The following is a 26,271-nucleotide window of genomic DNA, read 5'->3' on the forward strand; positions in this document are numbered from 1 at the left end:
AACCGTTTTAAGGTTGGAGCCCATAACAAAGGACGTTGCCAGCTCAACTCTTTCCGTCTCGGCTAGATTTTTCCTAAGAAAGGTCTTGACGTGGTGGACCGCGTGATGAAAATGTGGACCCAGTGCAAATTCTACGTGGGGCGTAACGAGTTGAAGATAAACCTGCCCTTGTACAAAGCTACAGTTCGGCCTCACTGGGAATGCTGTGAATAGGTCTAGTCACCTCAAAACAGGATATTGTTTTGGGAAATGGGGCAACGAAAACGGTCAAGGGGCTGGGGCACCTGCAAATAGGAAAAGTTATTTTGGGGAGTTTGGAGAAAAAGTGAGGGATGAAAGGAAGTCCTTCATACAGCACATGGTTGAACTAGGGAATTTGTTACCCTACAAGGGCTTTAAAAGGGGGCTGGATAGATTCCTGGAGGAGGCGGTTATCCATGGCTACTAGCCCTGATGGCTAGGTGCTGCCTTCAGTATCGGAGGCAGTAAGCCTGTGTGCACCAGTTGCTGGGGAACATGGGCGGGAGGGTGCTGTTGCACGGTGTCCTGCTTGTGGCTTTCCCATGGGCAGTTAGTTGGCCACTAACTTCAGTGGGTCTACTCTCTAAGCATGACTGTCATAGAATAGAATCATAGAATAGGGGAGTTGGAAGGGGCCTATAAGGTCATCAAGTCCAACCCCCCCGCTCACTGCAGGAAATGCCTGGATCCAACCCATTTCTCTTCTGAGTATTAAACAGTTGTAATCTCAAGGAATGAATAGAATAGAATGAATGAATACCTTTACTGAATAAGTCTTCTGACCATTTCAAAAAACCACATAATCATGAAGAACAAATAGACATTACTTAAAATGTATGATTTAAAGGCCAAAGGCTTGAAAGTGATCCGAAGCTCTTGCTTAAAAAAAAAAAAAATATGCGAAAGACTTCAGGTTTGTTAGCCTATGTGCGCTTACCTGGGAGTAAGCCTTTTGAGCGCAGGGAGCTAAGCACACTACTCTAGAGTAAGCGCAGGGATTTGGATTTGGGGGCCCTAACTGGTGGGGGCAGACACAGGGGGGCTTTAACCCTCACCCCAATAATGAAAGCAAATGGATTGGGAAGGGGGAGAGATGCCCCAGGGCCCTACTCCTGCGCTTACTCTAGAGTAAAAAAAAGTGTCAAAGATGGGGAAAGGCTGTAACTGCCGGCGACGTCTTGTAGACCAATCCTTCCTTAGGACCCAATCCCCGTCCTCCATCGGGCTGGGGGGTTTACTCCTGATTCAACGGAGTGTGTGTGTGTGCGCGCACCCGACTTGCGAGTAAACAGGCGTGGGATCGGCGCCCTGAAGCCCAGGAAAGCAGACGCCGCGAACCCAGTGGGTGTGAGCTACAGGGGGTGGGGCGGCGGCGGCTTGCACACGTGCTTCTGCACACGTGTGTTCCTCTTTTGCTGGCCCCGGAAGCAATCGCCTGCTCGGGCTGCTTTGCTGGGATCTGGCGCCAAATCCGGGTGTCGAAGGAAAGGGGGGTGTTCGTGCATTCAGACGATACTCCGCCCTCCAAAATCCCTGATGCGCTTCTCGACCCTTCTGCTCTCCGCCTGGGCGCTGATCCGGAACACCTGCGGTGAGTCAACACCACCCCCTTTTCCTCCTCCTCCGGGGTTGCTTCGGATCGCAGGCAGGAGAGGGGCTGGACCCAACCTAGAGATGCTTAGAGGCGCCATCCAGATGTGCTGTGGGCTGGCACATCTGGAAGGCGCCCACTTAGAGGGGCGAGGCTGGTTTAGGGTAAACCAGGAGTAGGCGAAGAGGGGCTGGATCCAACATAGAGACGCTTAGAGCTGCCATCCAGATGTGCTGTGCTGTGGTCTGGCACATCTGGAAGGCACCCACTTAGAGGGGCGAGGCTGGTGTAGGGTAAACCAGGAGTAGGCGAAGATTAAAGCAGATTTACACATTAGTAGGTTTAAACACGGAAGATATTTTCACATGTGAATAGGCTGACTCCTTAAAGTTGTTTTTAGATCAGTGTTGTCTCTGTGTGTACCGTGTTTGTGGGTTTTTATGTTTTGTTTTCAAAACTTCCTATCCTGTATTTTTTTAAATGGTTTTTGATCTTTGGAAACCTGCCAGACAGCTTTGGTTCTGGTGTTAGACAAGTTCTTTGCCCTCGAGGACGAGATCCAATTCAGCCCTCAAGAACGACACCACACTTACAGCAACAGAGGGTCCAAAGCGCTTTATTGATTATAATCAAGATCTGAGCGTATTGAAGCAACAGTCAGACAAAGAATTGGAAATTCAGCAGGGCTTTTCAAGCCTGAAAGGGGGCAGTGCCCCACAGCAATATTATCTAATTAGAATGTAACATCAGAGCCCCCCTTATGTCCTGTAAAACATTCCCTTCGCAACAGTAAGCCAGAGCTCCCTTATCTCCTGCAAAACATTCCCTTTGCAACAGTAAGTTGCTTCAAGTAACTTTCTGCCTGGAGCAATGAAGCTATTGTTTTGGATGGATAGGATGGTTACATGGGAAACATCCTTGAAGACATTCTCAGTACGTGACCTCTCGCTTGGTGCATAATGGATGCTACACAGCTTCCTTTAGAAAATGGAGGTGGCTATGCTAACACTGGGGCCAAGTTATAAATATCATCATCATCCTCACTAAACAGATTTACACATTGACATGTTAGGCAGCCTGCTGGCAACTACCACACCCATTATCCCCAGCCAGCACGGCAGACAGTCAGGGATTGTGGCACTAAGAACTTAAGAAGAGCCCTGCCGGATCAGACCAAGGGACCATCTAGTCCAGCACTCTGTTCCCACAGGGGCCAACCAGCTATCAACCAGGGACCCACAAGCAGGACAAAAGTGCAACAGCACCCTCCCACCCATGTTCCCCAGCAACTGGTATACATAGGCATACCTCCTCTGAACCTGGAAGTAACATATTGACATCAGCGCTAGTAGCCCTGGATCGTCTTCTCCTCCAGGAATTTATCAACCACCCTTTTAAAGCAATCCAAATGGGGTGGCCATCGCTACATCTTGTGGTAGTGAGTTCCATAGTTTAGCTTTTAGCTGTATAAAGAAGTCCTTCCTCTTGATTGTCCTGAATCTCCCACCCATCAGCTTCATGGGACAACCCCCTTGGGGTTCTAGTATTATGGGAGAGGGATTAAAATGTCTCCCTTTCCACATTCTCCACACCATGCATAATTTCGTCCATCTCTATCAGGTCTCCCCCTGGCCTCCTTTTTTTCCAAGCTAAACAATCCCAGCTGTTGTAACCTTCCCTCCTAGGGGAGATGCTATAGCCCCTGGATCATTTTAGTCACCCTTTTCCGCACTGAACACCTGTAAGGCACCCCTGGGTGGGAAACTGAAGTTGCTGGGCCCCAACTCTGCTCCCACTGATTGTGAGCAGGTCTGGATCCAAGGTGGCTTTCTCCCTTGTGCATATGAAAGTGGGGGGAAGCTTACATCTTGCAAAGAAAAATTATGTTAACTTAATTTGTGCAAGGGAAGCCTTCACCAGCTTGGCTCGGACTACAGCTCCCATCGTGCTCAGCCAGAAGGGCCAATGATGGGTCTTGTCGTCCGACACTTGTGGAAGGGCTGAGTGTAATGTGTAATGATTCTAGAAAAGGCCTCTTGACAACATGGCAATGAAAATACCCATTTGTAATTAATTGCAATTAATATGCTGCTCCATCTTGAATTGTTTTGTATTGTTGTGGAAGTTGGAATTGTTTTTAGTAGTGCATTTTAAATGGAGTTTGCATTGTTACTGCAGCTGAAATTGTTTTTAATAGTGAAATTAGTATTTCTTAATATTTATATGCAAACTGCTTAGAGATTTTATTATATTAAGCTAGGGTGACCATATGAAAAGGAGGACAGGGCTCCTGCACCTTTAACAGTTGCATAGAAAAGGGAATTTCAGCAGGTGTCCTTTGCATATATGGAGAACCTGGTGAAATTCCCTCTTCATCACCGCAGTTAAAGCTGCAGGAGCTATGCTAAAGTGACCAGATTTAAAAGAGAGCAGGGCTCCTGCAGCTTTAACTGTGGTGATGAAGAGGAAATTCCCCCAGGTTCCCCATATATACAAAGGACACCTGCTGAAATTCCCTTTTCAATACAACTGTTAAAGATGCAGGAGCCCTGTCCTCCTTTTCATAGGGTCACCCTATATTAAGCGGTATTTAGGTGTTACGGATCAATCAAGAAAAATAAATGCCCGTTGTCCTAAGGTCATCCATGGAGGCCTTTTGCCATTCTGATGTTCCTAAGGTAGCTTCTAGAGAGAGAGGGCCTTGTTGGTGGTGGCATCCAGCTAGACTGGGCGTGATGGGAATTGTAGTCCAACATATCCTTAAGCCATCTGGTTGGGGAAGGCTGACCTACCAACCTACTAGGAGTGTTCTTCGCCAGCTATGCAGACGCACCTTTTTTGCGCAGAATGGGTACCCCTTTTTCCGATTTTCCTTGCCTCCGCCAACTGACCTTGATTTTGATTTAATTCTCAGCGGTTGAGAAGGATGACAATCTGGTGCATGTACCCGGTGGGAAAGTGCAAATCCAGACCGATTCCTTTGATGGCCAAAATGAAGACGGGGCCCCCAGGAAAGTTGAACCATTTCTGATGGACAAGTATCCAGTCACCAACAGAGACTTCCGGTAAGAAATTGATATTATCTCAATTGGCAGATATAGCTAGATACCGGGTCAAATCCTCATCTGGTCCATGGAAACATCTTTAGGATCCTCCAGAGAGTAGCGGTAGCCATAACTTAATTCTCGTTTGTTTATTTATTTATTGCATTTTTATACCGCCCGATAGCCAAAGCTCCCTGGGCGGTTCACAAAAATTAAAACCATGAAAAGCACAACGAAACAACCAACAGTCTAAAAACACAAATACAAAATACAATATAAAAAGCACAACCAGGATTAATAATGTTGGCGAAGATAAACGACCGATACAGCTCTCTGGTGGGGGAATTCCAAATTTGTTGGTCAAAATGACACTCAACCCCTGACATAATTTATAGGCAAGATTTGAACTGGGATCTCCCTTGCTCCTCGGTCACATCCGATGGCTACCGGGCTACTTTTCGTTAAGGAAAGAAAAGTTGGGGGCAAAATTTGGAGACGTTTTCAGGCAAAGAATTTGTGCTGCGTGAAAAACAGATTATTTATTGATTCGTTTTTGTTAACATTTACATTGATATACCGCTCAGCATCTAAGACCGATTCCAACCTGGTGCCTTCCAGTTGCTTTGGGTTACAGCTCCCATCATCCCTGTCTCATTGGCCATGCTGGGTGGGTCTGATGGGAATTGTAGTCCAAAGCATTTGGTGGACACCAGGTTGGCTTAGGGAGGCCAAGCGAGGGAGCGGTTTTGAAAGGCTGCCCATGAAAAAGCTGCTCCGTCCTTTGCGGCAGGGAGTTTGTACGAGAACGGAAATACAAAACGGAAGCGGAGGAATTTGGATGGAGCTTCGTCTTTGAGGATTTCGTATCGGAAGAGCTCAAGAAGAAAGTGACGCAGAAACTGGAGGTAAAGGGATGAGCAGGGCTTGTCAGGATTTCTGATGGGGCGCTTTGTTGTTGCGTTAAACGCACAGCACTAACACACCTCTGCTCCTGGAAACGATGGCTCAGTTCAGACAACACAGTGGGAAAACTCTACTCAATGGTTGAGTTTCTTGGAAGTATAATCCCGGCACTCTCTCGTTTTGCAAAATCAGAGAGAGAGAGAGAGATTTTCTGGGGACTGGGGAGCAACGTTGGAGGGATGCTTTAGGGTGGATTCCTGCATTGAGCAGGGGGTAGGACTAGATGGCCTTGTAGGCCCCTTCCAACTCTGCTATTCTATGATTCTGTGTTTTTGCTCACCTTGAACCTGCTTGTCTTTCTCCTTCCAGTCGGCGCCATGGTGGCTTCCGATTGAGAAAGCGTTTTGGAGACAGGTGAGTCTTCCCCAGGGGCCGGGGAGTTTTAGCCAGGACAGCATCAGAAATATAACACAATATTGTAACCGTTTGACATATTGACACGGTGTTAAACCTCAGGCACGGGGGTTCAAATCCGGCCCCACCCCCTTTCCCGAACTTCCAAACATTTGGTCTTTTTTGGGCTTGGTTGTATTTTTACCCACATTCTGTACTTTCCTCCCTATGATTCCTCTCCTCTAAGAGATGTCGGATCTGGGCACAGTGACACATGCCTTAGTTACATCCCGATTGGATTACTGCAACGCGCCCTACGTGGGGCTGCCTTTGAAGAGTGTTCGGAAACTCCAGCTGGTTCAAAGAGCTGCAGCCAGATTGCTGACTGGGGCTGGTTACAGGGAGCAGAGAACTCCCCTGTTAAAACAGCTCCACTGGCTTCCGGTCTGTTTCCAGGCACAATTCAAAGTGCTGGTTGTGATCTATAAAGCCCTCTACGGCTCAAGTGTGGGTTATCTGAGAGAGCGAATTCTCCCTTACGAGCCTGCCCGTGCCCTGAGATCTTCAGGGGAGGCCCTTCTCTCACTCACACCACCATCACAGGCATGCCTGGTGGGAACACAGGAGAGGGCCTTCTCGGTGGCTGCTCTGGAATTCTCGTCCCAAGGAACCCCAGATTAGCTCTCTCCTTGGTGTGTTTCCAGAGGCAAGCAAAAACTTTTTTGTTCCAGCTGGCCTTTGGGGAAGAGTCTGGACCTTTGCTATAATGCACTGTTTATATATATATATATATATATATATATATATATATATATATATATTATTCATATTTTAAATGTTTTTAAATGTTTCAATACTGTAGCTTGTTTAAAGAGTGCTTTCTATCAGCTTTGGCTGATATGCCAGCTGCGCCCCTTCCTAGAGTCGGAAGACCTAAAGACGGTCGTGCATGCGCTGGTAGCTTCGAGGCTCGACTTCTGCAATGCGCTCTACATAGGGCTACCTTTGTGCCTAGTCCGGAAACTTCAATTAGTCCAAAATATGGCAGCCAGGTTGGTCACCGGTACACCTAGGGGGGACCACATCACACCAATCTTAAAATCTCTTCACTGGCTGCCAATTAGTTTCCGAGCAAAGTACAAAGTGTTGGTTTATCACCTTTAAAGCCCTACATGGTTTGGGTCCAGGCTACCTGCGGGGTCGCCTTCTCCCGTACAATCCGCCCCGCACACTACGGTCCTCTGGGAAGAATTTACTCCAGCCAGCCAAAATTAGGCTGACAGGTATTACCCGGAGGACCTTCTCTTCTGCTGCTCCCAGACTGTGGAATGGCTTGCCAGGAGAGATTCGTCAACTTAACAGTCTTCCAGAATTTAAGAAAGCCATAAAGACTGATCTCTTCCGGCAGGCCTACCCAGCTGAATTTTAAATTTGCCTTTTAATGATGTGCTGCTCTTAGCGATGTATTGGTTTTAAATGATTTAATTAGTTGTATGATGTTTGCATTAGTGTTGTGCCCTGCCTCGATCCAGAGGGAGAGGCGGGTAACAAATACATTTATTATTATTATTATTATTATTATTATTATTATTATTATTATTATTATTTTAATTTTTGTATATCTCTATTTGCTTTAACTGCATGTGTTTTAATTTGTAAAACCACCTTGAGCCCCAGTTTTGGGGGAAAGGCGGGATGATGATGATGATGATGATAATAATAATAATAATAATAAAATAATAAGCCTAGTTGCTAGCAGTAAGAGCTGTCAAAGTTGAAAGAACTCAAAGAACTGGGCATGTTTAGCCTGGAGAAGAGAAGATTGAGGGGAGACATGAGAGCACTCCTCAAAGACTTAAAAGGTTGTCACACAGAGGAGGGCCAGGATCTCTTCTCAATCCTCCCAAAGTACAGGACACGGAATAACGGGCTCAAGTTAAAGGAAGCCAGATTCCAGCTGGACATCAGGAAAAACTTCCCGGCTGTTAGAGAAGTACGACAATGGAATCAGTTACCTAGGGAGGTTGTGGGCTCTCTCACACTAGAGGCCTTCAAGAGGCAGCTGGACAGCCATCAGTCAGGGATGCTGTAGGGTGGATTCCTGCATTGAGCAGGGGGTTGGACTAGATGGCCTTGTAGGTCCCTTCCAACTCTGCTATTCTATGAAGTTCCAATAGGCTGATGTTTTTGATACTTTCACTCCAGCCATTCTGCTTCTGGCACAGCGCCTGTTGCCTTCGCCCCCCTGAGAGTTTGAAAACATTCTTTCGCACCCGCACACCCCGGCGTAAAATATAATGCAGATGCAAAACCCTAAAACACTTGGTGCTAGAGTTACAACCAGACGGCCCGGGACTAAAAGAGCGGATGTCAAACGCTGCACGTGCTCAATTTCCGTCCTCAGCCCTCGGGTCCCGGATCCGGCATCAAGGACCGACTGGACCACCCGGTGCTGCACGTGAGCTGGAACGACGCCGGAGCCTTTTGCGCATGGAAAGGGAAACGGCTCCCGACGGAGGAGGAGTGGGACCTCGCCGCCAGGGGAGGCCTGGAGAGTACGTAAGAGGGAGGGGGCTTAAATGACCCCCAACGCACCATCCCGCTATCGTAGCTGTGTCAATCCAAGAGGAAAAGAACTGGTCGTTTTTTTAAAAAGTATCCAGGCCAGCCACTGAGCACAAAACCGCCTTTTTGGTTTTCCTGGTGGCCCTGATTTTGGCATTTAATTTGGCGGGCGCTGATTTGGGGACACAGCCATGACGGACCCTCGTCCGGGAAATGCCGCCCATAGGATCTCAGCCTTCCTGTCTGATGGAAGATTAAAAGAAACACCCACGTCTGGCTGCTAGCTTTGTTTGATACGGAGGGAACGGCGTTCTCCGCTTCAGAACTGATAAAATGAACCCAAACTGTGCTTTCTTTCTTTCTTTCCCCCATTTCTGGTAGACAGGTCGTACCCTTGGGGAAACAAATTCCTGGCTCATCGCACCAACCTCTGGCAGGTAGGAGGACAGCCTGTTCTGTTTTCCCCACTCGTCGGTGGCTGCACCGTGCAACCCCGGAGGTGCGCCCCAAAGTGCTGGGTGCGACTCCTCAACTGTCCCTCTCGCTGGGAAGATCTGCACCCTGCTTGGGTTGCTTGCCCGGGCTACGAGCACCCCTCTTCCTTTCTTCTCGCAGGGCCACTTCCCCGACGTCGACACGGCTGAAGACGGCTACCACGGAGTTTCCCCGGTGGCCGCATTCCCTCCTCAGAACAACTATGGTAAGGGCTTTAAACTACGCAGAAGCATTTTTATTTGTTTTTGTTGTATTGTTTCTGTTTTGTTGAAACTTACACTAAAAAAAAAAAATGATTTTTAAAAAAAACCCACGGGAAGGTCACATGTGCAGATAGTTTTGGGGACTAGACAGCCTTGGCCTGTGGATTCCGCCATTAAAAAACCAATCCCAGTTGCGACCCGTAAACTGGGACTAGAGGGACGGCCACATCTGGAAACGTGTTGCTGCAAAAGACGAGGACGGGCACGGGTTCCGTTTCCCTCTGCTCTGCTCTCTCTGCTGGAGGCGGATGGCTGAAGCGCTGTCGCCAAGGGACGATGCTCGGACGTCCCCGAGCTCCTGTCGCCCTCCTTTTCGCAAGCGCAAGAGGGCGGTTCAAGGGTTCGGAGAGAGAACGGATCCAAGTCCTGTTGCATGTGGCCGGAAAATATATCAGCCACCCATCCATCGCCTTTTGGGCTCTAAAATGGCCTTCCGTCAACCTGGTGCCCTTCCAGCCCTGTTGGACTGCAACGTCCATCATTCCCAGCCAGCTGGGAATGATGGGCGTTGCAGTCCAACAGGGCTGGAAGGGCACCAGGTTGACGGAAGGCTGCATTAAAAGCTTCCTTTCCCATCGATTCCAATCTGTTATTACCAGTGCTTCATTTGAACCAGGTCTCAGCCTCCTGAAAACAGAGCAAGTTTTCTGAACATGTGCAGAGTGCATTTTCCGCTCCCCCCCCCCCCCGAGTTGCGGTAAAGCAGCAGTTTCTGCAGCTGAAACTCTCCCCACAGCCTGAGTTCGATCCCAGCGGAAGCTGGTTTCAGGCAGCTGGCTCGGGTCGACTCAGCCTTCCATCCTCCCAAGGTCGGTAAAATGAGCACCCAGTTAGCTGGGGGAAAGGTAATCATGGCCGGGGAAGGCAACGGCAAACCACCCCGCTATAAGGCCTGCCAAGAAAACGTCAGCGAAAGCTGGCGTCCCTCTAGGAGTCAGTGATGACTCAGTGCTTGCACGAGAGGTTCCTTTCCTTCCCTTCCCATAGATTCCAATCTGTTATTACCAGTGCTTCATTTGAACCTGGCTTCAGCCTCCTGAAAACGGAGGAAGTTTTCTGAACATGTGCAGAGTGCATTTTCCTCTCCCCCCCCCCCCCCACTGAGTCGCCACAGGTAGACTCCACTTCTCTGGTTTTGGGCTGGAGGATTTCATAATAAACCCCACTGGCTGTTGCTGGTCCCCAGGTTTCTACGACTTGCTAGGAAATACTTGGGAATGGACATCCTCTCAGTATCATCCGGATGGGGCTGCGGGCCACCGGGCCGCCCAGGAGATGCGCGTCCTGCGGGGGGGATCTTGGATCGACACGGCAGACGGCTCAGCCAATCACAAGGCCCAGCTGACGACAAGGTGCGTCTCATCCGTGTGTTTCTCCCGTCCGTGATATTTATCTCCACCTCCCCCAACCTGGCATCGTCTGGACGTGTTGGACTACAACTCCCATCAGTTGGCTAAGGGATGATGGGGGTTGTAGTACAACACGTCCAGAGGATGCTGGGTTGCAGGGGATGTAGTGGAAGGAGGGGGCTGTCCCAGCAAAACGTGTGGCAACTCCAGGCTATGATGGTGCTGCTGTTCATGGCTTTTGTTAAGTAGTTACATTAAAAAATACGTTCAGTTTTACAAGCCTGCTGCCCACTTAACTGCGGGTTCTTTTTAATCCATCAAAAGATTTAACTGATAATCCACTAAGAGCGCAAACCTATGTATGTTTAGACAGAAAAAAAAACCTCTACAAACTCCCAGCATTCAGCAGCCAACACAGCACTTTTTTCTACCTAAACATGCGTAGGTTGTAGGACTTCTGTCTAAACATGCATAGGATTGTAGGACTTTTTTCTGTTTAAACATGCGTAAGATTTTAGGACTTCTTTCTGTCTAAACATGCATAAGATTGTAGGACTTTTTTCTGTCTAAATGTGCATAGGATTGTAGGACTTTTTCTGTCTAAACATGCATAGGATTGTGCCTTTAGGGATGACGGAACTGGCAGTTATAGAATCATAGAATAGTAGAGTTGGAAGGGGCCTAAAAGGCCATTGAGTCCAACCCCCTACTCAATGCAGGAATCCACCCTAAAGCATCCCTGACAGGTGGTTGTCCAGCTGCCTCTTGAAGGCCTCTAGTGTGGGAGAGCCCACCACCTCCCTAGGTCACTGGTTCCATTGTCGTACTGCTCTAACAGTCAGGAAGTTTTTCCTGATGTCCAGCTGGAATCTGTCTTCCTGTAACTTGAGCCCGTAATTCTGTGTCCTGCACTCTGGGAGGATCGAGAAGAGATCCTGGCCCTCCTCTGTGTGCCAACCTTTCCAGTATTTGAAGAGTGCGCTCATGTCTCCTGAAAGTTCCCTTCCCCTGAACGACAGCCCTGAGAGAGTCCGGTGACCGAGCAAAGCCTCCGCTGAGAGCCCCTCTCTTCTTTTTGCTCTGTAGGATGGGGAACACACCAGATTCTGCCTCTGACAACCTGAGCTTCCGTTGTGCCGCCGACCTCGGCAAGCGGCCAGCTCCGGAAACCGTGAGCAAGAAAACCGAACTTTGAAGAAGCCAAAATTCCTCTTCCATGGGACACGAGTCTTTTCTCCTGTGGAGACCCGGCTATTCCGCGCTCCAGTGGGGAGGAAGATCACGTCTGGATGACGCAATAGCCAACCGTGTGTTAATAGTCAACCGTGGAGTGGTCTGTTAACACAGGGTTGATTACTGTGTCATCCAAACATGAAAAGGCGATTGAGCAAGGGCTGCATCATCATTGCTGGGGATTTGAGCCAAAGAACATTGCAGAATAAATTGAAAGCGTCCATTGCTTGCAACGTGGACGCACAGATGACCTTCATTATATGCAGCTTATAGTTCCTTTCTTGAAAAGTACTATAAATTGATCTGGGATATAAGAGGATCAGAAAGAGGTACGTTACACCAAGTGAGACCTCGTTCATTTTTCTCTACTGGGTTTCAAATGAGGATTTTCCAGGCTGACCTGGAAATGACGGGGGTTCCGCCACTCAGCTGTGGCCTGTCCCGTAAAAATAAAGTAAGGTTCCAGTCCTCATGGGTCTGAATAAAGAGCTGTTTTACGTAGGAACTTCCTTATACGGAGACAGGATGTTTGATGTGTCGAGGTCAGGATGATCAACACTGAATAGGTGCAGAATCCCTCAGGGCTGGATTCAGTATCAGGGATGCTTCCAGGATCCACGTTCCACTGGTGGACAAAAGAACAAAACTACCAGCATTTTGTAGCTTATGGGCATGATCCTTTGTCAGCTTAGACCTGGGGAATTCTGGGGGTTGTAGGGCTTTTCTCCTCTCTCAACATGCATAGGATTGTAGGGCTTTTCTCCTCTCAACATGCATAGGATTGTAGGGCCTTTCTCCTCTCTCAACATGCATAGGCTTGGAGGGCTTTTCTCTCCTCTCAACATGCATAGGATTGTAGGGCTTTTCTCCTCTCTCAACATGCATAGGATTGTAGGGCCTTTCTCCTCTCTCAACATGCATAGGCTTGTAGGGCTTTTCGCCTCTCAGCATGCACAGTGACTGACAGCAGGGTTTCCAGCAGATTCCTTGATAATTGTACCTGGAGATTGAACCGGTCACCTTCTGCATGCCAGAAGGTGCATTTTCCCCTTTCTCCTAAGTTCCACACAGTCCTATACCACAATGGCCAGCCGGATGTCTCACGGAAGGGCTCTATTTAGCCACCGTGGGCCGTAGCTGGCAATAAACGTGCCCTCCGTGGATGCCCCCGTCCCCACGGATTGGCACAGCTCAGTGGTGGAGCAGGTGCTTTGTGGGTAACAGGACCCGGGTTCAAACTCTGACATCCCCAGGTTAAAAAAAAGGGGGGGGGGTTGGAGAAGGAACTCCAATTGCAGCAGAGCTAGGAAAGGCCTCGCACATCTTGATCGTCTGGGAGCACTCTCCAACTTCGGGGTAACAACTCCCATGAGCCCCATCAGCCTGGCCAACGGAGAATGCTGGGAGTTGCTGTCCAAAACGCCTGTCGCTCCCGCAACAAAATGGCCCCGTTTGCTTGATGAAAGCTGTGCCTGATCAATAGAGCACCTTTATTGATCCGTAAATGGACGCCCTTCCTAGAAAACAGGTGTGTTCCTCTCCAAGGGTCATAAATATTCCAAAATCCCGTCGCTATTTTGAGCAAATGCGGGACGTCAGCACAGGGGGATGTTTTTGGATCTCCCCACAACCCTCTTGTACTTGCTCGACAAACACTTCACTACCATGTATTACGGGGGTGTCAAACCCCTTTCAGCCGAATTCCATTACGGGGGCCGTTCTCGTGGGAAGGGGACATATTCCGGGGTGGGGGTGGGGCCAAAGGGGTGGGGCCAAAAAAGCCCAGCCTTAGGGGAGGTGTTTCAGCTTTTTAGAATGGCGGGGAAAGTACACAAGAGGATGCAAAATGATTGGTTGTTGGCAGGGAAAAGGGTGGGGCCAGGGGAAGGGGGTGTGGTTAGGGAAAGGGGTGTGGCTAGCTGATCAAACCCCACCCACCCCGAGCTGTATTAGAACACCAAAGCACGCTGTACCGCACGGTTTTATTTTTTCTGAGCTGCCCAGAGAGCTTCAGCTATTGGGCGTTATAGAGGTGAAATGAAATGAAATAAATACAACGTGGACTTTAAGGAGCGGGTGCAACTGTCCGTTCCGCTTATCTCGGGTGCCGGCTCCAGTCTCCGGGGTGGGTGGCTGGGTAGTCGAATGCCATCATTACAAGGGTCTCTGCCCTCCTGTCCTAGAAGAGGCTGCGGGTGCGAAAGGCAGTGGATGCTTCACCTGTTGAGTTTCAGCCCCCTCAAGGATGGAGACCCTGTTGAATGTCTCCCTGTTCTGCAGCCCATGGAAGCTCTTTTTGGGGTTGCTGAGACTTCATTGTTAGGAGTGGCGAATAACTTTGGATATCCAAATGTTTTTGAGGGGGTTTGCAGTTGCTTTCCCCGCGTATCCTGCCACCTGCCCTAAAGCCCTTTAGATGGGGCGGGTTGGTGGTCAAAACCAAAACACCATATATATATTTTTTACAATTGAAGAAAACCTAAAATAAAAACCTAGGGTCTGTTTTGTAAGAGCTTAGAATCATAGAATAGCAGAGTTGGAAGGGGCCTACAAGGCCATCTAGTCCAACCCCCTGCTCAATGCAGGAATCCACCCTAAAGCAACCCTGACAGATGGTTGTCCAGCTTCTCTGGCGGCATTCCATTATTTATTTACTTTATTAAATTTATATACCGCCCCATAGCCGAAGCTCTCTGGGCGGTTTACAGAAGTTAAGAAACTATATGTAACAGGAGGTAGAGTAGCGATTCAAAGTGGCACACCCCCACCCCCAGATGTTTTGGACTACAGCTCCCATTCGCCCCAGCATAGCCAACGGTCAGGAATTATGGGAGGTGTAGTCCAAGGCATCAGGATGCATAACCCTGGACACAAGCTTCAAAAAAGGGGCAAAAAGTGACGTGGGTTCAAATCCCTGGCTGGCTGAGCGTTCTCTCAGCCTGGTCTACCTCACAGGCTTGTTGTGAGGTTGATGCGTGTGTGTGTGTGGAAAATGTATGTGACCCTGAGGTCCTTCAAGAACAAGTGAGATAAAAATAAAATAACAACAACAATAATAATAGATGTTCTGCCACAGCTCTGCCTTCCCCACATGGGCGCCCTCCAGGGGGGTTGATTGCAACGCCCATCATCCCTGGATGATGGGCGTTGCAATCAACCCCTTGGAGGGCACCCACTTGGTGTAAGGCAGCCTTTGCTCTTAACGCACTCTAAATCAAAACAACTCTTCCTCGGCGGCCAAGCTGAGCAAGACAGCCTTGGGGGTGTTCTCGAATAGGGCTGCCCGGTTCTGGGCCTCGCCCTTCTTCACCCAGTGGCCGTAGATCCGGAAAGCGCAGGCATCAATCAGCTTGCGAACGGGCTTCAGGCCGTAGGGATCGCGCTGCATCACGTCCGTAGTGACCGGTTTGACGTTGCGGTAGTTGAGGTAGATGCGGACCGAAGCCAGGACGGTCAAGCAGATGACCTGGAAGGAAGGAAACCAGACACTCTCAGGCTTGGTTCGCACATAACGCTAACCCAGGGTTTGTTCGGATCTCCGGATCCGAAACGTTGAGCGTTGTACAAGTTTGGTTGAAAGGGTTTTTTTTTAACATTTTTATATTTCGGATAAAAATAAAGACATTTCTTTTGACATTTCTTAGCACCGGAGTTAGTAGCCTCTTTTTCTTACTGCCTTTTCGGGGTGCTTTTCCCCTCTTTTTCCTCAAGCGTATTTTTAAGACCCAATTTCAAGATGCAGAATTAAACCGAATCGTCGCTGTCTACATGCACCCCTAAAGTCGCAGTTTGCCATCTTTGGTTGTTAGAAAGCAGAGGGAGATGTTTGGATACCCGGAATTTCCGGAAGGGGCTGAAATGTCGGACTTCCTCCACGACGTATTGCTGGAAGAAGGGGTGAGCCAGGGCATCCTCCACGGTGTAGCGAAGTTTCGGTTTCACCACCAAGAAGTGAGCAATCTACGGGCAGAAGAGCAAGTGTGGCTGGTTACAGCATTCAATTATTTTACATTTCTATACTGCCCGAGAGCTGAAACTCTCTGGGCGCTTTGCAGCAAATCAAGTCATAAAACACAACACAATACAAAAATACAAAGTTTAAAATGACAGTATATAATAAAATTAAGTACCCAAATAAAAGCTGGTGGCAGTGCAAGAAATTGAAAATATAGGCACAGATTAAAAACAGGAATGGAAAGACTCAAATGCCTGGGAAAGGCACGTATGTTTCTTTCTTTTTAGTTGTGCGTTTGTAGACTTGGAATTGGGAGAAGGAGGGTGAATAGAAGTAGAGGTGCAGAACCAGATCCACCCGAGGGCCGAATCCTATTCCAGAGAATGCCTCGGGGGCCGCGTGGAGACTTCCTTTAGAGCTCTGATTGGTTTTGACTGAAAACCGGAGCGGATTCCCTGCCCCACAGACATCAGAGCCACCAGCCTCCACTGATTCAAAGCCAGATGTTTTGCACAGTGGAAGGCTGCGCAGGATTGCAGAACAGATGTTTCAGGGAGTGAAATTGCCCAATCTCCTCTTCCAAATGTCTTAACCCAGTGGGGCATGGCTGCATCTCGTTGAAGCGAATTCCAGCAATTAATTGGAGATTGCGTGATCACAGGCTGAATATGAGCCAACAGTGCGATATGGCTGCAAGAAAGGCAAATGCTATTTTGGGCTGCATTAATAGAAGTATAGCTCCCAAATCGCGTGAGGTACTGGTTCCTGTCTATTCGGCACTGGTTAGGCCTCATCTAGAGTATTGCGTCCAGTTCTGGGCTCCACAATTCAAGAAGGACGCAGACAAGCTGGAGTTCAGAGGAGGGCAGCCAGGAGGATCAGGTCTGGAAACAAAGCCCTATGAAGAGAGACTGAAAGAACTGGGCAGGTTTAGCCTGGAGAAGAGGAGATTGAGGGGAGACATGAGAGCACTCTTCAAATACTTAAAGGGTTGTCACACAGAGGAGGGCCAGGATCTCTTCTCGATCCTCCCAGAGTGCAGGACACGGAATAACGAGCTCAAATGACAGGAAGCCAGATTCCGGCTGGACATCAGGAAAAACTTCCTGACTGTTAGAGCAGTACAACAATGGAACCAGTGACCTAGGGAGGTGGTGGGCTCTCCCACACTAGAGGCCTTCAAGAGGCAGCTGGACAACCGTCTGTCAGGGATGCTTTAGGGTGGATTCCTGCATTGAGCAGGGGGTTGGACTCGATGGCCTCGTAGGCCCCTTCCAACTCTGCTATTCTATGATTCTAAGTCCTGCCTTTCATCCGTACCTGCTGACTGTTGCATGACCCCTAGTTCTCCTGTTACGAAAAAGGGGGCTCACCCCCTTATCTAGTTACTGTTACATTTATAGCCCAACTTTTTTCCTCTCGCAAGGAATCCAAGGCGGCTTCCATGGCCCTCCTCCTCCTCTCCGTATTTATCCTCACAACAACCCTGCGAAGTAGGTGAGGCTGAGAGTCCGGGACCGGCCGAAAGTCACCCAGCGAGCTTCATGCCCGAGTAGGGACTCCAACCCAGGTCGCCTGAGACCAACTCTCTAACCATCACACTGTTTCTCTACGCCCTTCCGTCACAAAAGCCCTTCCTCCTGAGACGTGGGAGTGATCCACCCGGGTCGAAGCGTCACCCACCAGGTCTTTCACCGTGTCCGACGGGTCGTCCCACTCCGGCGACCCGAACTTGTAATCTCCATTCATGATCATCCGTAGCATTAGCATCTGCTTCCGGTGCCAGAATGGAGGCGATCCGGCCAGCAGGGTGTACATGATGACACCTGTGCTCCACCTGGAAAGAAAACCACGCGGCCGGCATTTTATTTATTTATGACATTGATATACCGCCCCGTAGCCCAAGCTCTCTGGGCGGTTTACAAAAGTTAAAAACAGGAAACATTAAAAAAAAAACGTATACAAAATTTAAAACCATCAAAAACATACAGTATAAAAACAACAGTATCCATTTAAAAACAACAGTTCTGGGGGTCCGTTAAAAAACACAAGGTGGACTGAAAGCCGTGCAAGTAGAAGAATAGATGAGAACTGGAACTGTTATGTCAGGACCCTCCAAACAGCTCCATCCCCCACCCCACGCTGAGAAGTCTGTTGCCGCACAATTCGGCTTACATGTCAACTTCCTTCCCGTAACCCAGATGGTCCGGATCCATGGAACATTCGAGTATTTCCGGAGCCAAGTAGCCAGGAGTTCCACAGATCTCTGCAAAAAGAAGAAGAAGAAGAAGAAGAAGAAGAAGAAGAAGAAGAAGAAGAAGAAGAAGAAGAAGCGATCACAAGTTGGACTTAAACTTTTTGGCGAACTACTTCATCTTATTTTTTTTAAAAAAGACGTATATCCGGGTCGCTGCACTAATCCGGACGGGCCACCTTTGAGCATTTCTCCTTGCCGCAGCTGACAGGAGAAGCCAAAGTCGGTCAATTTGATGTTCATGTCGTCGTCGAGGAGGATATTCTCCGGCTTGAGGTCTCGGTGGACGATGTTCATGGAATGGAGGTACTGGATGACGTCGAGGAGGGCACGCATGATCTTCCTACAGGGAGAGAGTCTTTGGAGTGAAACGGAAACCAGTCCGCCGGGAGAAGAGACCAGAGGGACGGGCCTGAGTGATTCCCGGTCCCCCACGAGGACACGATTGCTCAGGCTCGGTGGAAGAGCAACGGTTTTGCGCACAGAAATCCCCAGATACCGTTCGGATGCCCGTGGGATGGCGAATCCGCTCCGAGTTTCAGTCCGAACTCTAAAGGGTGCGACAGTTTGGGTTTCAGTCTGAACTCTACAGCACTCCCAGCTTTCCCTTTAGAGTTCGGAGTGGTTCGGACTGAAATCCAAACTGTCACACCTCTGGGAGCTCCTTTAGACCTCAGACTGGTTCTGATGGAAACCCAGAGCAGATTCTCCGCCCCACTGGCCTTGGAGCCACCAGCCTCCGCTGATACCCTCCCTTGGCTGTTTGACAGATGTGAGAATTGCTAGTTTGGGTTGGCTTTGAAGCGAATAGTTTCCTCCAGCCCCACGGTTGCATCTATTATGCCTCTCTAGGCAGGCAGACCCTCGCACTCTGGGATTCCGGGGATGGTCCCGCCCCTTCCCGTGGCCCCACCCTCTCCCCAAACCACCCAGCGTTTCATGGTCTCTCATCCTTTGTGCAGTTTTCTCCACGTCTTAAAGGGTTGAAACGCCTCGTCGGAGGTCTGGCTATGAGCAGTAACGGCTTTAAGCTAAAATACGCCGGTATTTCTGGGGTTTTGTCCATGCTGGTTTTGCCTTTGGAATGCGGCCCCCAGAAATTTCTCTGAAGCTGAATCCGGCCCGTGGCTGGAAGAGGTTGGACGCCCCTGCTCTGGGACACCCTCGCCCCCAATATTTTGTCTCGCGCAAGCGTGACCATGAAACCAAAACCGGGATGGGGCTGCAGAAGGGCTCTCTGAAAAGGAACAGGCCTGATTGTCATCCTCTCATTGGCCCTTACGACAGCCCTATAAGGTAGGCCGGCAACATTGCCTTCACCTTGCACCTGTCAGCGTTGAAACAGAGGGGGCCGAAAATGCCTCACCTGGTTTCCTTCTCGCTTAATGTCACCTTCTCCGTGAGGTAATCAAAGAGCTCTCCTCTCTTCATTCTGTTCAGGGAGGGGAGAGGGGAAAAAAGCACATTAAAAAGAAAAGCGAGTATTTTAGGAAGGAACTCTGGGCAGCTCAGGGGATTGGGTTCAGGGGAACCCAAAGCAGCATCAAAATTCTATATCTCCCTTTCACGGATCACAACAGCGTTCCTAAAACTTCCAATGTATATTTTCTTTTCACCCTGCAAATCTCCGTTGATTCTGGTTTTTTTTAATGTCTAGTCCTCATGGCTTGGATCAGTTTGGAAACATAGGGCTTAGCAAGGCTTCTGTAATTTCAGACCAGTTCAGGGATACCTATTTAAGGCAAAACTCAGAAATGGAACTTCTATCAGAAGACACGTCCGGAAACGTAACGGAAAAACTTCCTAGTAGACGCGGTGGGCACATTCCAGCCAAAGTTAAGCCCTTTCTACATTCCCAGTGATTCCCAAAGGAAGGGTCAGGCTTGCTTTTGGTGCAAGGAGGCACTCCTTGGGTTTTTCTGAATGAGTCACTGTTCTAGGTGTGCCTCCTGACTAGGAAGGAGACAAGCCTAGAGCCGCAACAGAGAACCCCCGTCTCTGCATTGGCAGTGTTTGAATGATCTGGCTGCACTCAAAGCAGAGTTGCAATAGAAGTTTTCTACCCCTTAGTAAAGGCTGATGGAAAGTCAGAGCAGGTCTTCGTGCAGAGACACGGCACACAGCCTCCTTCGAGGACTTAAATAGAGCAATTTGTGTACGCGTTTAAAGTATTTTTCTCCTACTTCTAGACCAAAAAGGCGTCCAGAACAGGTTACATATAATCAGTAAAACCAGACAGTTCCTTTCCACAAGCTTATGATCCAAAAAGCCATAACACACAAGGAAAACCAGATGGGCAGGGAAAAGGAAAAAAAAAAAAGTTTTTCAGCAGGGCTGGTAGAAGGGTCTCACTTCCCTCGCTCGTCCTCCCGTGCCCTCCTGCCACAATCAACTGAATGATCCAATCTCACCTCATGCACAAGTGGGGATGAATTGACAACCCAGCAGAAATCAATTTCAAGAAAGCCAAGGTCCAGCGACTGGCTCACGGGAGATTTGAAACGGTTTGATATTTTTTTGCGTGTGTGGCCCAAAGCTCGGGGATGTTTGCTCTGGTTCAGACTTCCTCAAGCTAGCTGTCTGGGGATCATGGGAGATGTAGTCCAACACCACTGGAAGGCTCCCAGAGTTGGGTGACGGTCGCTCTTCTTACTTTGTGTTCGTTTCTCTCCCCGGAGAGTTTTTGCTCGGGAGGGAAGGGCACCTTTCTTCAAACAGTCTGACTGGGAAAAGTTTGGGGGATCTGCCTCATTTCCCCCCTTCTTAGGGAGGCCTGGAGGGCTGATTAAAGCAGATATACGCCCCACAGCTTACACGAGTCCGGGAGGCGTAAAAATAGACTCCTAAGGATCTGCGACAGCGGAGACCTGAGCAAAGGTTATGGGGAAATCTGAGCAGGCCCCACGGCACAGAAGCAGGGAGCGGGGACAGCTGCACCGGGGACTCCCCCCACCCACCCAGTCTGCGGGGAGGGGGACGGACGGATGAGAAGATGGCCAAGGAGATCAGCGAAGGAGAATACCAAACAGTCAGACCCATTGGCACAGATGCATGGCGGAAGGAAGGGAGAATGTGAAGAAGAGCCCCACTAGATCCAACCAAAGGTCCATCTAGTCCAGCGTACGGATCACGCAGTAGCCGACCAGATGCCTTAGTGGGAAGGACATGAGCACCATTTAGCACCCTCCTGGTCATGTTTCCCAGCAACTGCTAATCTAGAGTAGACTGCTCTTCTACATGGATGTTCCATTATTCCATCTGGACTAATTTATTACTTATTCATTCAATGCATAGAAGAACACAAGGAGAGTTGTGTTGGATCAGACCGAGGGTCCATCTAGTCCAGCATTCTGTTCACACAGGGGCCAACCAGCTGTCGGCCAGGAACCCCCATGCAGGACACGGTGCAACAGCACCCTCCCACCCATGTTCCCCAGCAACTGGTGCATATAGGCTTACTGCCTCAAATACTGAAGGTGGTACGTAGCCATCAGGACTAGCAGCCCTTGATAGCCTTCGCCTCCAGGAATTTATCCAACCCTCTTTTAAAACCATCCAAACGGGTGACCGTCCCCACATCTTGTGGCAGTGAGTTCCATAGTTTAGCTTTTAGCTGTGTAAAGAAGTCCTGCCTCTTGATTGTCCTGAGTCTCCCACCCATCAGCTTCATGGGACAACCCCCTTGGGGTTCTAGTATTATGGGAGAGGGAGAAAAATGTCTCCCCGTCCGCATTCTTCACACCAGGCATAATTTCGTCCACCTCTGTCAGGTCTCCGCTTAGCCTCCTTTTTCCAAGCTAAACAATCCCAGCTGACGTCACCTTCCCTCGTAGGAGAGATGCTCCAGGCCCTTCATCATTTGAGTTCCCCTTTTCTGCACTTTTTCCAGCTCCATAATATCCTTTTTTAGGTGTGGTGACCAGAACTGTACACAGTTTTCTAAGTGTGGTCGCACCATCGATTTGTATGAGGGCAGTACGATACCAGCCGTTTTATTCTCAGTTCCTTTCCTAATTATGCCCAACTTGGAGTTTGCCTTCTTTGCAGCAGCCGCACACTGGGTGGACATTTTCATCAGGTTTTTCCACCACAACCCCATGGTCTCTTTCTTGTTTAGTTACCACCAGCTCAGATCCCATCATTTTGCACCAGAAGCTGGGATTTTTTTTGCCCCGACACGCATCTCTTTACCCTTACTTACACCGAACCGCATTCCTGTTCTGCTCTACAGCCAAAACCTTCCAAAACAGCAGCTTCCAAGAAATCATTCATTAAACTAGTAGCCACAGATAAGATTTATCCTTCACGGATTTGCAAAATCCCCTTTGGAAATGGTCTACGATGATGACCATTTGAGCTTTGGCTATTGGGCGGTATAAAAATGTAATAAATAAATAAATAAATAAATAAATAAAATGACCACTGCTGCATCTTATGGCAAACAATTTCCTTAGTTTTCCTATACCCCCCCCCTTCCCCAACCTGGCGTGCTCCAGATGTGTTGGACTACAATGCCCATCATTCCCTGGTGGGAGTGATGGGAGCTTTAGTCCAATGTTTCTGAATGGCCCTGATTAGCGAAGGCTGTCTTAGAAGGCTTTCAAAGGAGTTCGGACAAATTAGTGGAAGAGGAGTTGTCTGTCAATGACTAGCTAAATAGAACCTCCAGAACAAGAGGCAGGCTACCTCTGAATACCAGTTTCTGGGCAGCAGTAGCAAAGAAGGGCTCTTGCCTTCTTATGCAAGTTTCCCTGGAGGACTCTGGACAGCCACTGTGAGAAGCAGGGTGCTAGCTTCAATGAACCCTTGCTCTAATCCAGCGAGGCTCCTCAAAACTTTTCAAAATAGGCGATCCCTGAGAACGGCGAGTCGAGCTCGTCAACAGGCGAGCGGCAGCATCGTCCTGAGCTGAAGTGTCCAAGCTGTCCCCACACAGAGCGCACGGCAGCTGTCCCACCTGGCAGCAGCACGGACAAAACGTTGGTACTTACAAGTCAAAGACCAGGAAGAAGAAGGTGTGAGATTCGAAGCTGTCCTTCAGCTGGACTGGAAAGAAAGCGAGAAGTCTTAGCATGATGTGACGAATTTCTCCCGATTTGACAATAGCAGAACAGTCTTTATAGAATTATAGAAAAGTCCACAAGCATGAACTCGACATCTATATCTCTAGATTCAAAGTAAATCGCACAGAATCTGGGACGGCCCTAGCATGAGGTGCAGTGGAGCGATGGTCTCAGGCGGCAAATACAAAGGGATAGCAGTGGCAGATCCCCTGAAATGCTCAACTGTTAGAGGACCGAATTGTATATGCCCTGCAATTCGTCATGGGCCTCTCAAACTAGCCTACTGCCTCAGGTGTGGTGGACAAAAACTATCCCATGGCCAAGTCATGTTGAGAGGGCGGCATCTGATCCTTTGCCTCAGGTAGGAAACGTTTGAGGCCCTTGTTCATTATAACAAACAATTCTCAAGTTCTTTTACCTCACAGGTTCATAGAATTTTCTGGAAGCGCAGTCCGACTTACTAACGTTTGGATGTCCGGACACCTTCTGGAGAATATCTATTTCTTTGAGAGTGGCTTCCCTCAGCTCCTGTATTTCTTCTGGGGACAGGTTCCCCGCCGTGATGTCGATAATTTTCACGGCGTATTCTTGCCTGGTGACTTTATGAATGCACCGGCGGACAACGCTGCTGACGCCTCTGGTAGGATGAACCAAGCAAAAATAGATTTAGGCAAAATAAATAAAATCAGAAAAAAGAAAGCAAGAATCGCGTATATGTACTTCTAGAAGGCTGTATAACTCCTTTGTCTTTGGGGCTACAATCCTACGCATATTAGAGATACCCATGCCGGCTGGAATATGCTGGAAGATGTAAGGCTTTTTTCTGTCTAAACATGCATAGGATTGTAGGACTTTTTGCTTAAACATGTATAGGATTGTAGGGCTTTTTTACATAGAATCATAGAATAGCAGAGTTGGAAGGGGCCTAAAAGGCCATCAAGTCCAACCTCCTGCTCAATGCAGGAATCCACCCTAAAGCATCCCTGACAGATGTCTGTCCAGCTGCCTCTTGAATGCCTCTATTGTGGGAGAGCCCACACCTCCCTAGGTCACTGGTTCCATTGTTGTACTGCTCTAACAGTCAGGAAGGTTTTCCTGATTTCCAGCCAAAATCTGGCTTCCTGTAACTTCAGCCCGTTATTCCGTGTCCTGCACTCTGGGATAATGGAGAAGAGATCCTGGCCCTCTTCTGTGTGACAACCTTTTAAGTATTTGAAGAGTGCTCTCATGTCTCCCCTCCATCTTCTCTTCTCCAGGCTAAACATGCCCAGTTCTTTCAGTCTCTCTTCATAGGGCTTTGTTTCCAGACCCCTGATCATCCTGGTTGCCCTCCTCTGAACACGCTCCAGCTTGTCTGCGTCCCTCTTGAATTGTGGAGCCCAGAACTGGACACAATACTCTAGATGAGGCTTAACCAGGGCAGAATAGAGAGGAACCAGTACCTTACGCGATTTGAAAGCTATATTTCCATTAATGCAGCCCCAAATAGCATTTGCCTTTCTTGCAGCCATATCGCACTGCTGGCTCATATTCAGCTTGTGATCTACGACAATTCCAAGATCCTTCTCATGTTCAGGAATACAAAGCCATAGTTCTCCAAGCAATGGGTTCCCCCCTGGTTGTTGGAGGGCTGGATTGAGAAGGCAAGTGGGTCGGATTTGCCCCACTGCTGTAATCCAATGCAATTACCCAGGAGAAAGGCTCATTGCATGCAATCAGGAATTGCTTCGTAGTAAACAAGTTCAAGATCGCACCATCCCTCAACTAAAGATTGCAGCCCTGTTTTAATATTACAGTTCCTTAATATATTAAGGGTGCAATCCTATGCATGTTTAGACAGAGAAAACTCCTACAATGCCCAGCATTAGAAGGACTATATTACAGGTTTACTTCTGTGTAAATTCTGTCCGGGGGGAAGGAGCTTGTCTCAGAATGTTGACTGAGGGCACAGAGGACACATTCTGGTCCTGAGAGACATGCAACTTAGTAGAACAGATCGCAAGATAATAAATAATAATAATAATAATAATAATAATAATAATAATAATAATAATAATAATTTTACCTTCCAAGGATTTCCTTCGGCTCATATTTCTCATAAAATTCCCCGGACGTGTGGCTATCCGGCAGTTCCTCCGTTTTGGTCATCTTGGTCAAACTTTGCAGGAACCTTCTAGAGGTTTATTTCAAGATGACAACAGGTCTTACAACGAGAAAACAGGAAATCAACAGCCTTGCAGCAGTTTATACTGAGTACTACGAGAAAGAGAGGAAGAAAAGGAAAGAAATGGATCATTGGACATGAGATAAATTTTGCATATGCAAGTCTACGTTGGTGTACAAGGACATAGGCATGGCTGTGCTCAAACCTTTCTTAGAACTAAAAGGGATTTAGAATACTGCTTTAGAACATAAGAAGGGCCATGTTGGATCAAACCAAGGGTCCATTCTAGCTGGGCACTCAGTCCTCTTTTGCATCCGGACACCCTACCACCTCCCATGCTTTGTTGCTTACAAAGGGAACCAAGTTCAACTAACTTAGCCTGGAGGCAACCCTCTGTCTGCGATGCTTAAAGTTCGGCTTGGAAGTAGTTCAATATGTACAGAGTGCTCTGAGGCATATGCAGAGTGCTTCCCTTGCATTGCTCATTAACCACAGGCAGCCGCTGATACGCCGTTGGGTTTTGCAGGCTCCCAAGCCCTTTCGAAAGGCGCTTCGGGCTGAAATTGGTTGTTTTATTATGTTTTTAATTTTTTGTGAACCGCCCAGAGCGCTTCGGCTATTGGGCGGTATAAAAATGTAATAAATAAAATAAATAAAGCTCACCCAGATGTCAGAGTTTTCAGGGTCAAAACCTCTGGCCTCAGTTCTAGACGTCTTGGCCACCAATTCTGATTTCCCAGTGGTGAGGGAAAACGCACACTGTACATGCGGATTTAATTTGGGGCTAAACTCAGACTCACGTTTTCAAATATATTTGCCCCTTCCCATTTATCAAGGCTTGGAAATCCATCCTTCTACCTATGAAGCTGTGTATTTTTTTTTAAATCTCTTTTGTTGAGCAAGATCCATTTCTTGAGGAAAGAAGTTGTTACTCACCATAACCCACGACCCAGCTGCTGGCGGGACCCGGGGGGGCAA

General features: G+C 48.5%; 2 protein-coding genes across 2 annotated transcripts; one reads left to right on the plus strand and one right to left on the minus strand.

Annotated features, from left to right (window-relative positions):
* Positions 1 to 1,450: 1,450 nt before the first annotated feature.
* Positions 1,451 to 12,116, plus strand: SUMF2 (sulfatase modifying factor 2). Its single transcript, XM_063146746.1, has 9 exons — positions 1,451 to 1,612; positions 4,527 to 4,677; positions 5,447 to 5,561; positions 5,929 to 5,973; positions 8,357 to 8,507; positions 8,899 to 8,954; positions 9,133 to 9,217; positions 10,462 to 10,627; positions 11,711 to 12,116. The coding sequence occupies exons 1-9, from the start codon at positions 1,558 to 1,560 to the stop codon at positions 11,817 to 11,819; spliced, it is 933 nt and encodes a 310-aa protein (XP_063002816.1). The 5' UTR covers positions 1,451 to 1,557; the 3' UTR covers positions 11,820 to 12,116.
* Positions 12,117 to 15,051: 2,935 nt separating this feature from the next.
* On the minus strand, positions 15,052 to 25,372 carry PHKG1 (phosphorylase kinase catalytic subunit gamma 1). The gene is made up of 9 exons (XM_063146387.1): positions 25,195 to 25,372; positions 23,591 to 23,766; positions 23,058 to 23,112; positions 19,433 to 19,498; positions 18,246 to 18,409; positions 17,988 to 18,078; positions 17,496 to 17,649; positions 15,692 to 15,817; positions 15,052 to 15,323 (listed from the first exon to the last, which is right to left on the minus strand). Exons 1-9 carry the CDS (start codon positions 25,275 to 25,277, stop codon positions 15,072 to 15,074), a joined length of 1,167 nt encoding a protein of 388 aa, XP_063002457.1. The 5' UTR covers positions 25,278 to 25,372; the 3' UTR covers positions 15,052 to 15,071.
* Positions 25,373 to 26,271: the final 899 nt, after the last annotated feature.

Source organism: Elgaria multicarinata, chromosome 22, assembly GCF_023053635.1.
Source record: "Elgaria multicarinata webbii isolate HBS135686 ecotype San Diego chromosome 22, rElgMul1.1.pri, whole genome shotgun sequence".
NCBI classification, from domain to species: domain Eukaryota; kingdom Metazoa; phylum Chordata; class Lepidosauria; order Squamata; family Anguidae; genus Elgaria; species Elgaria multicarinata.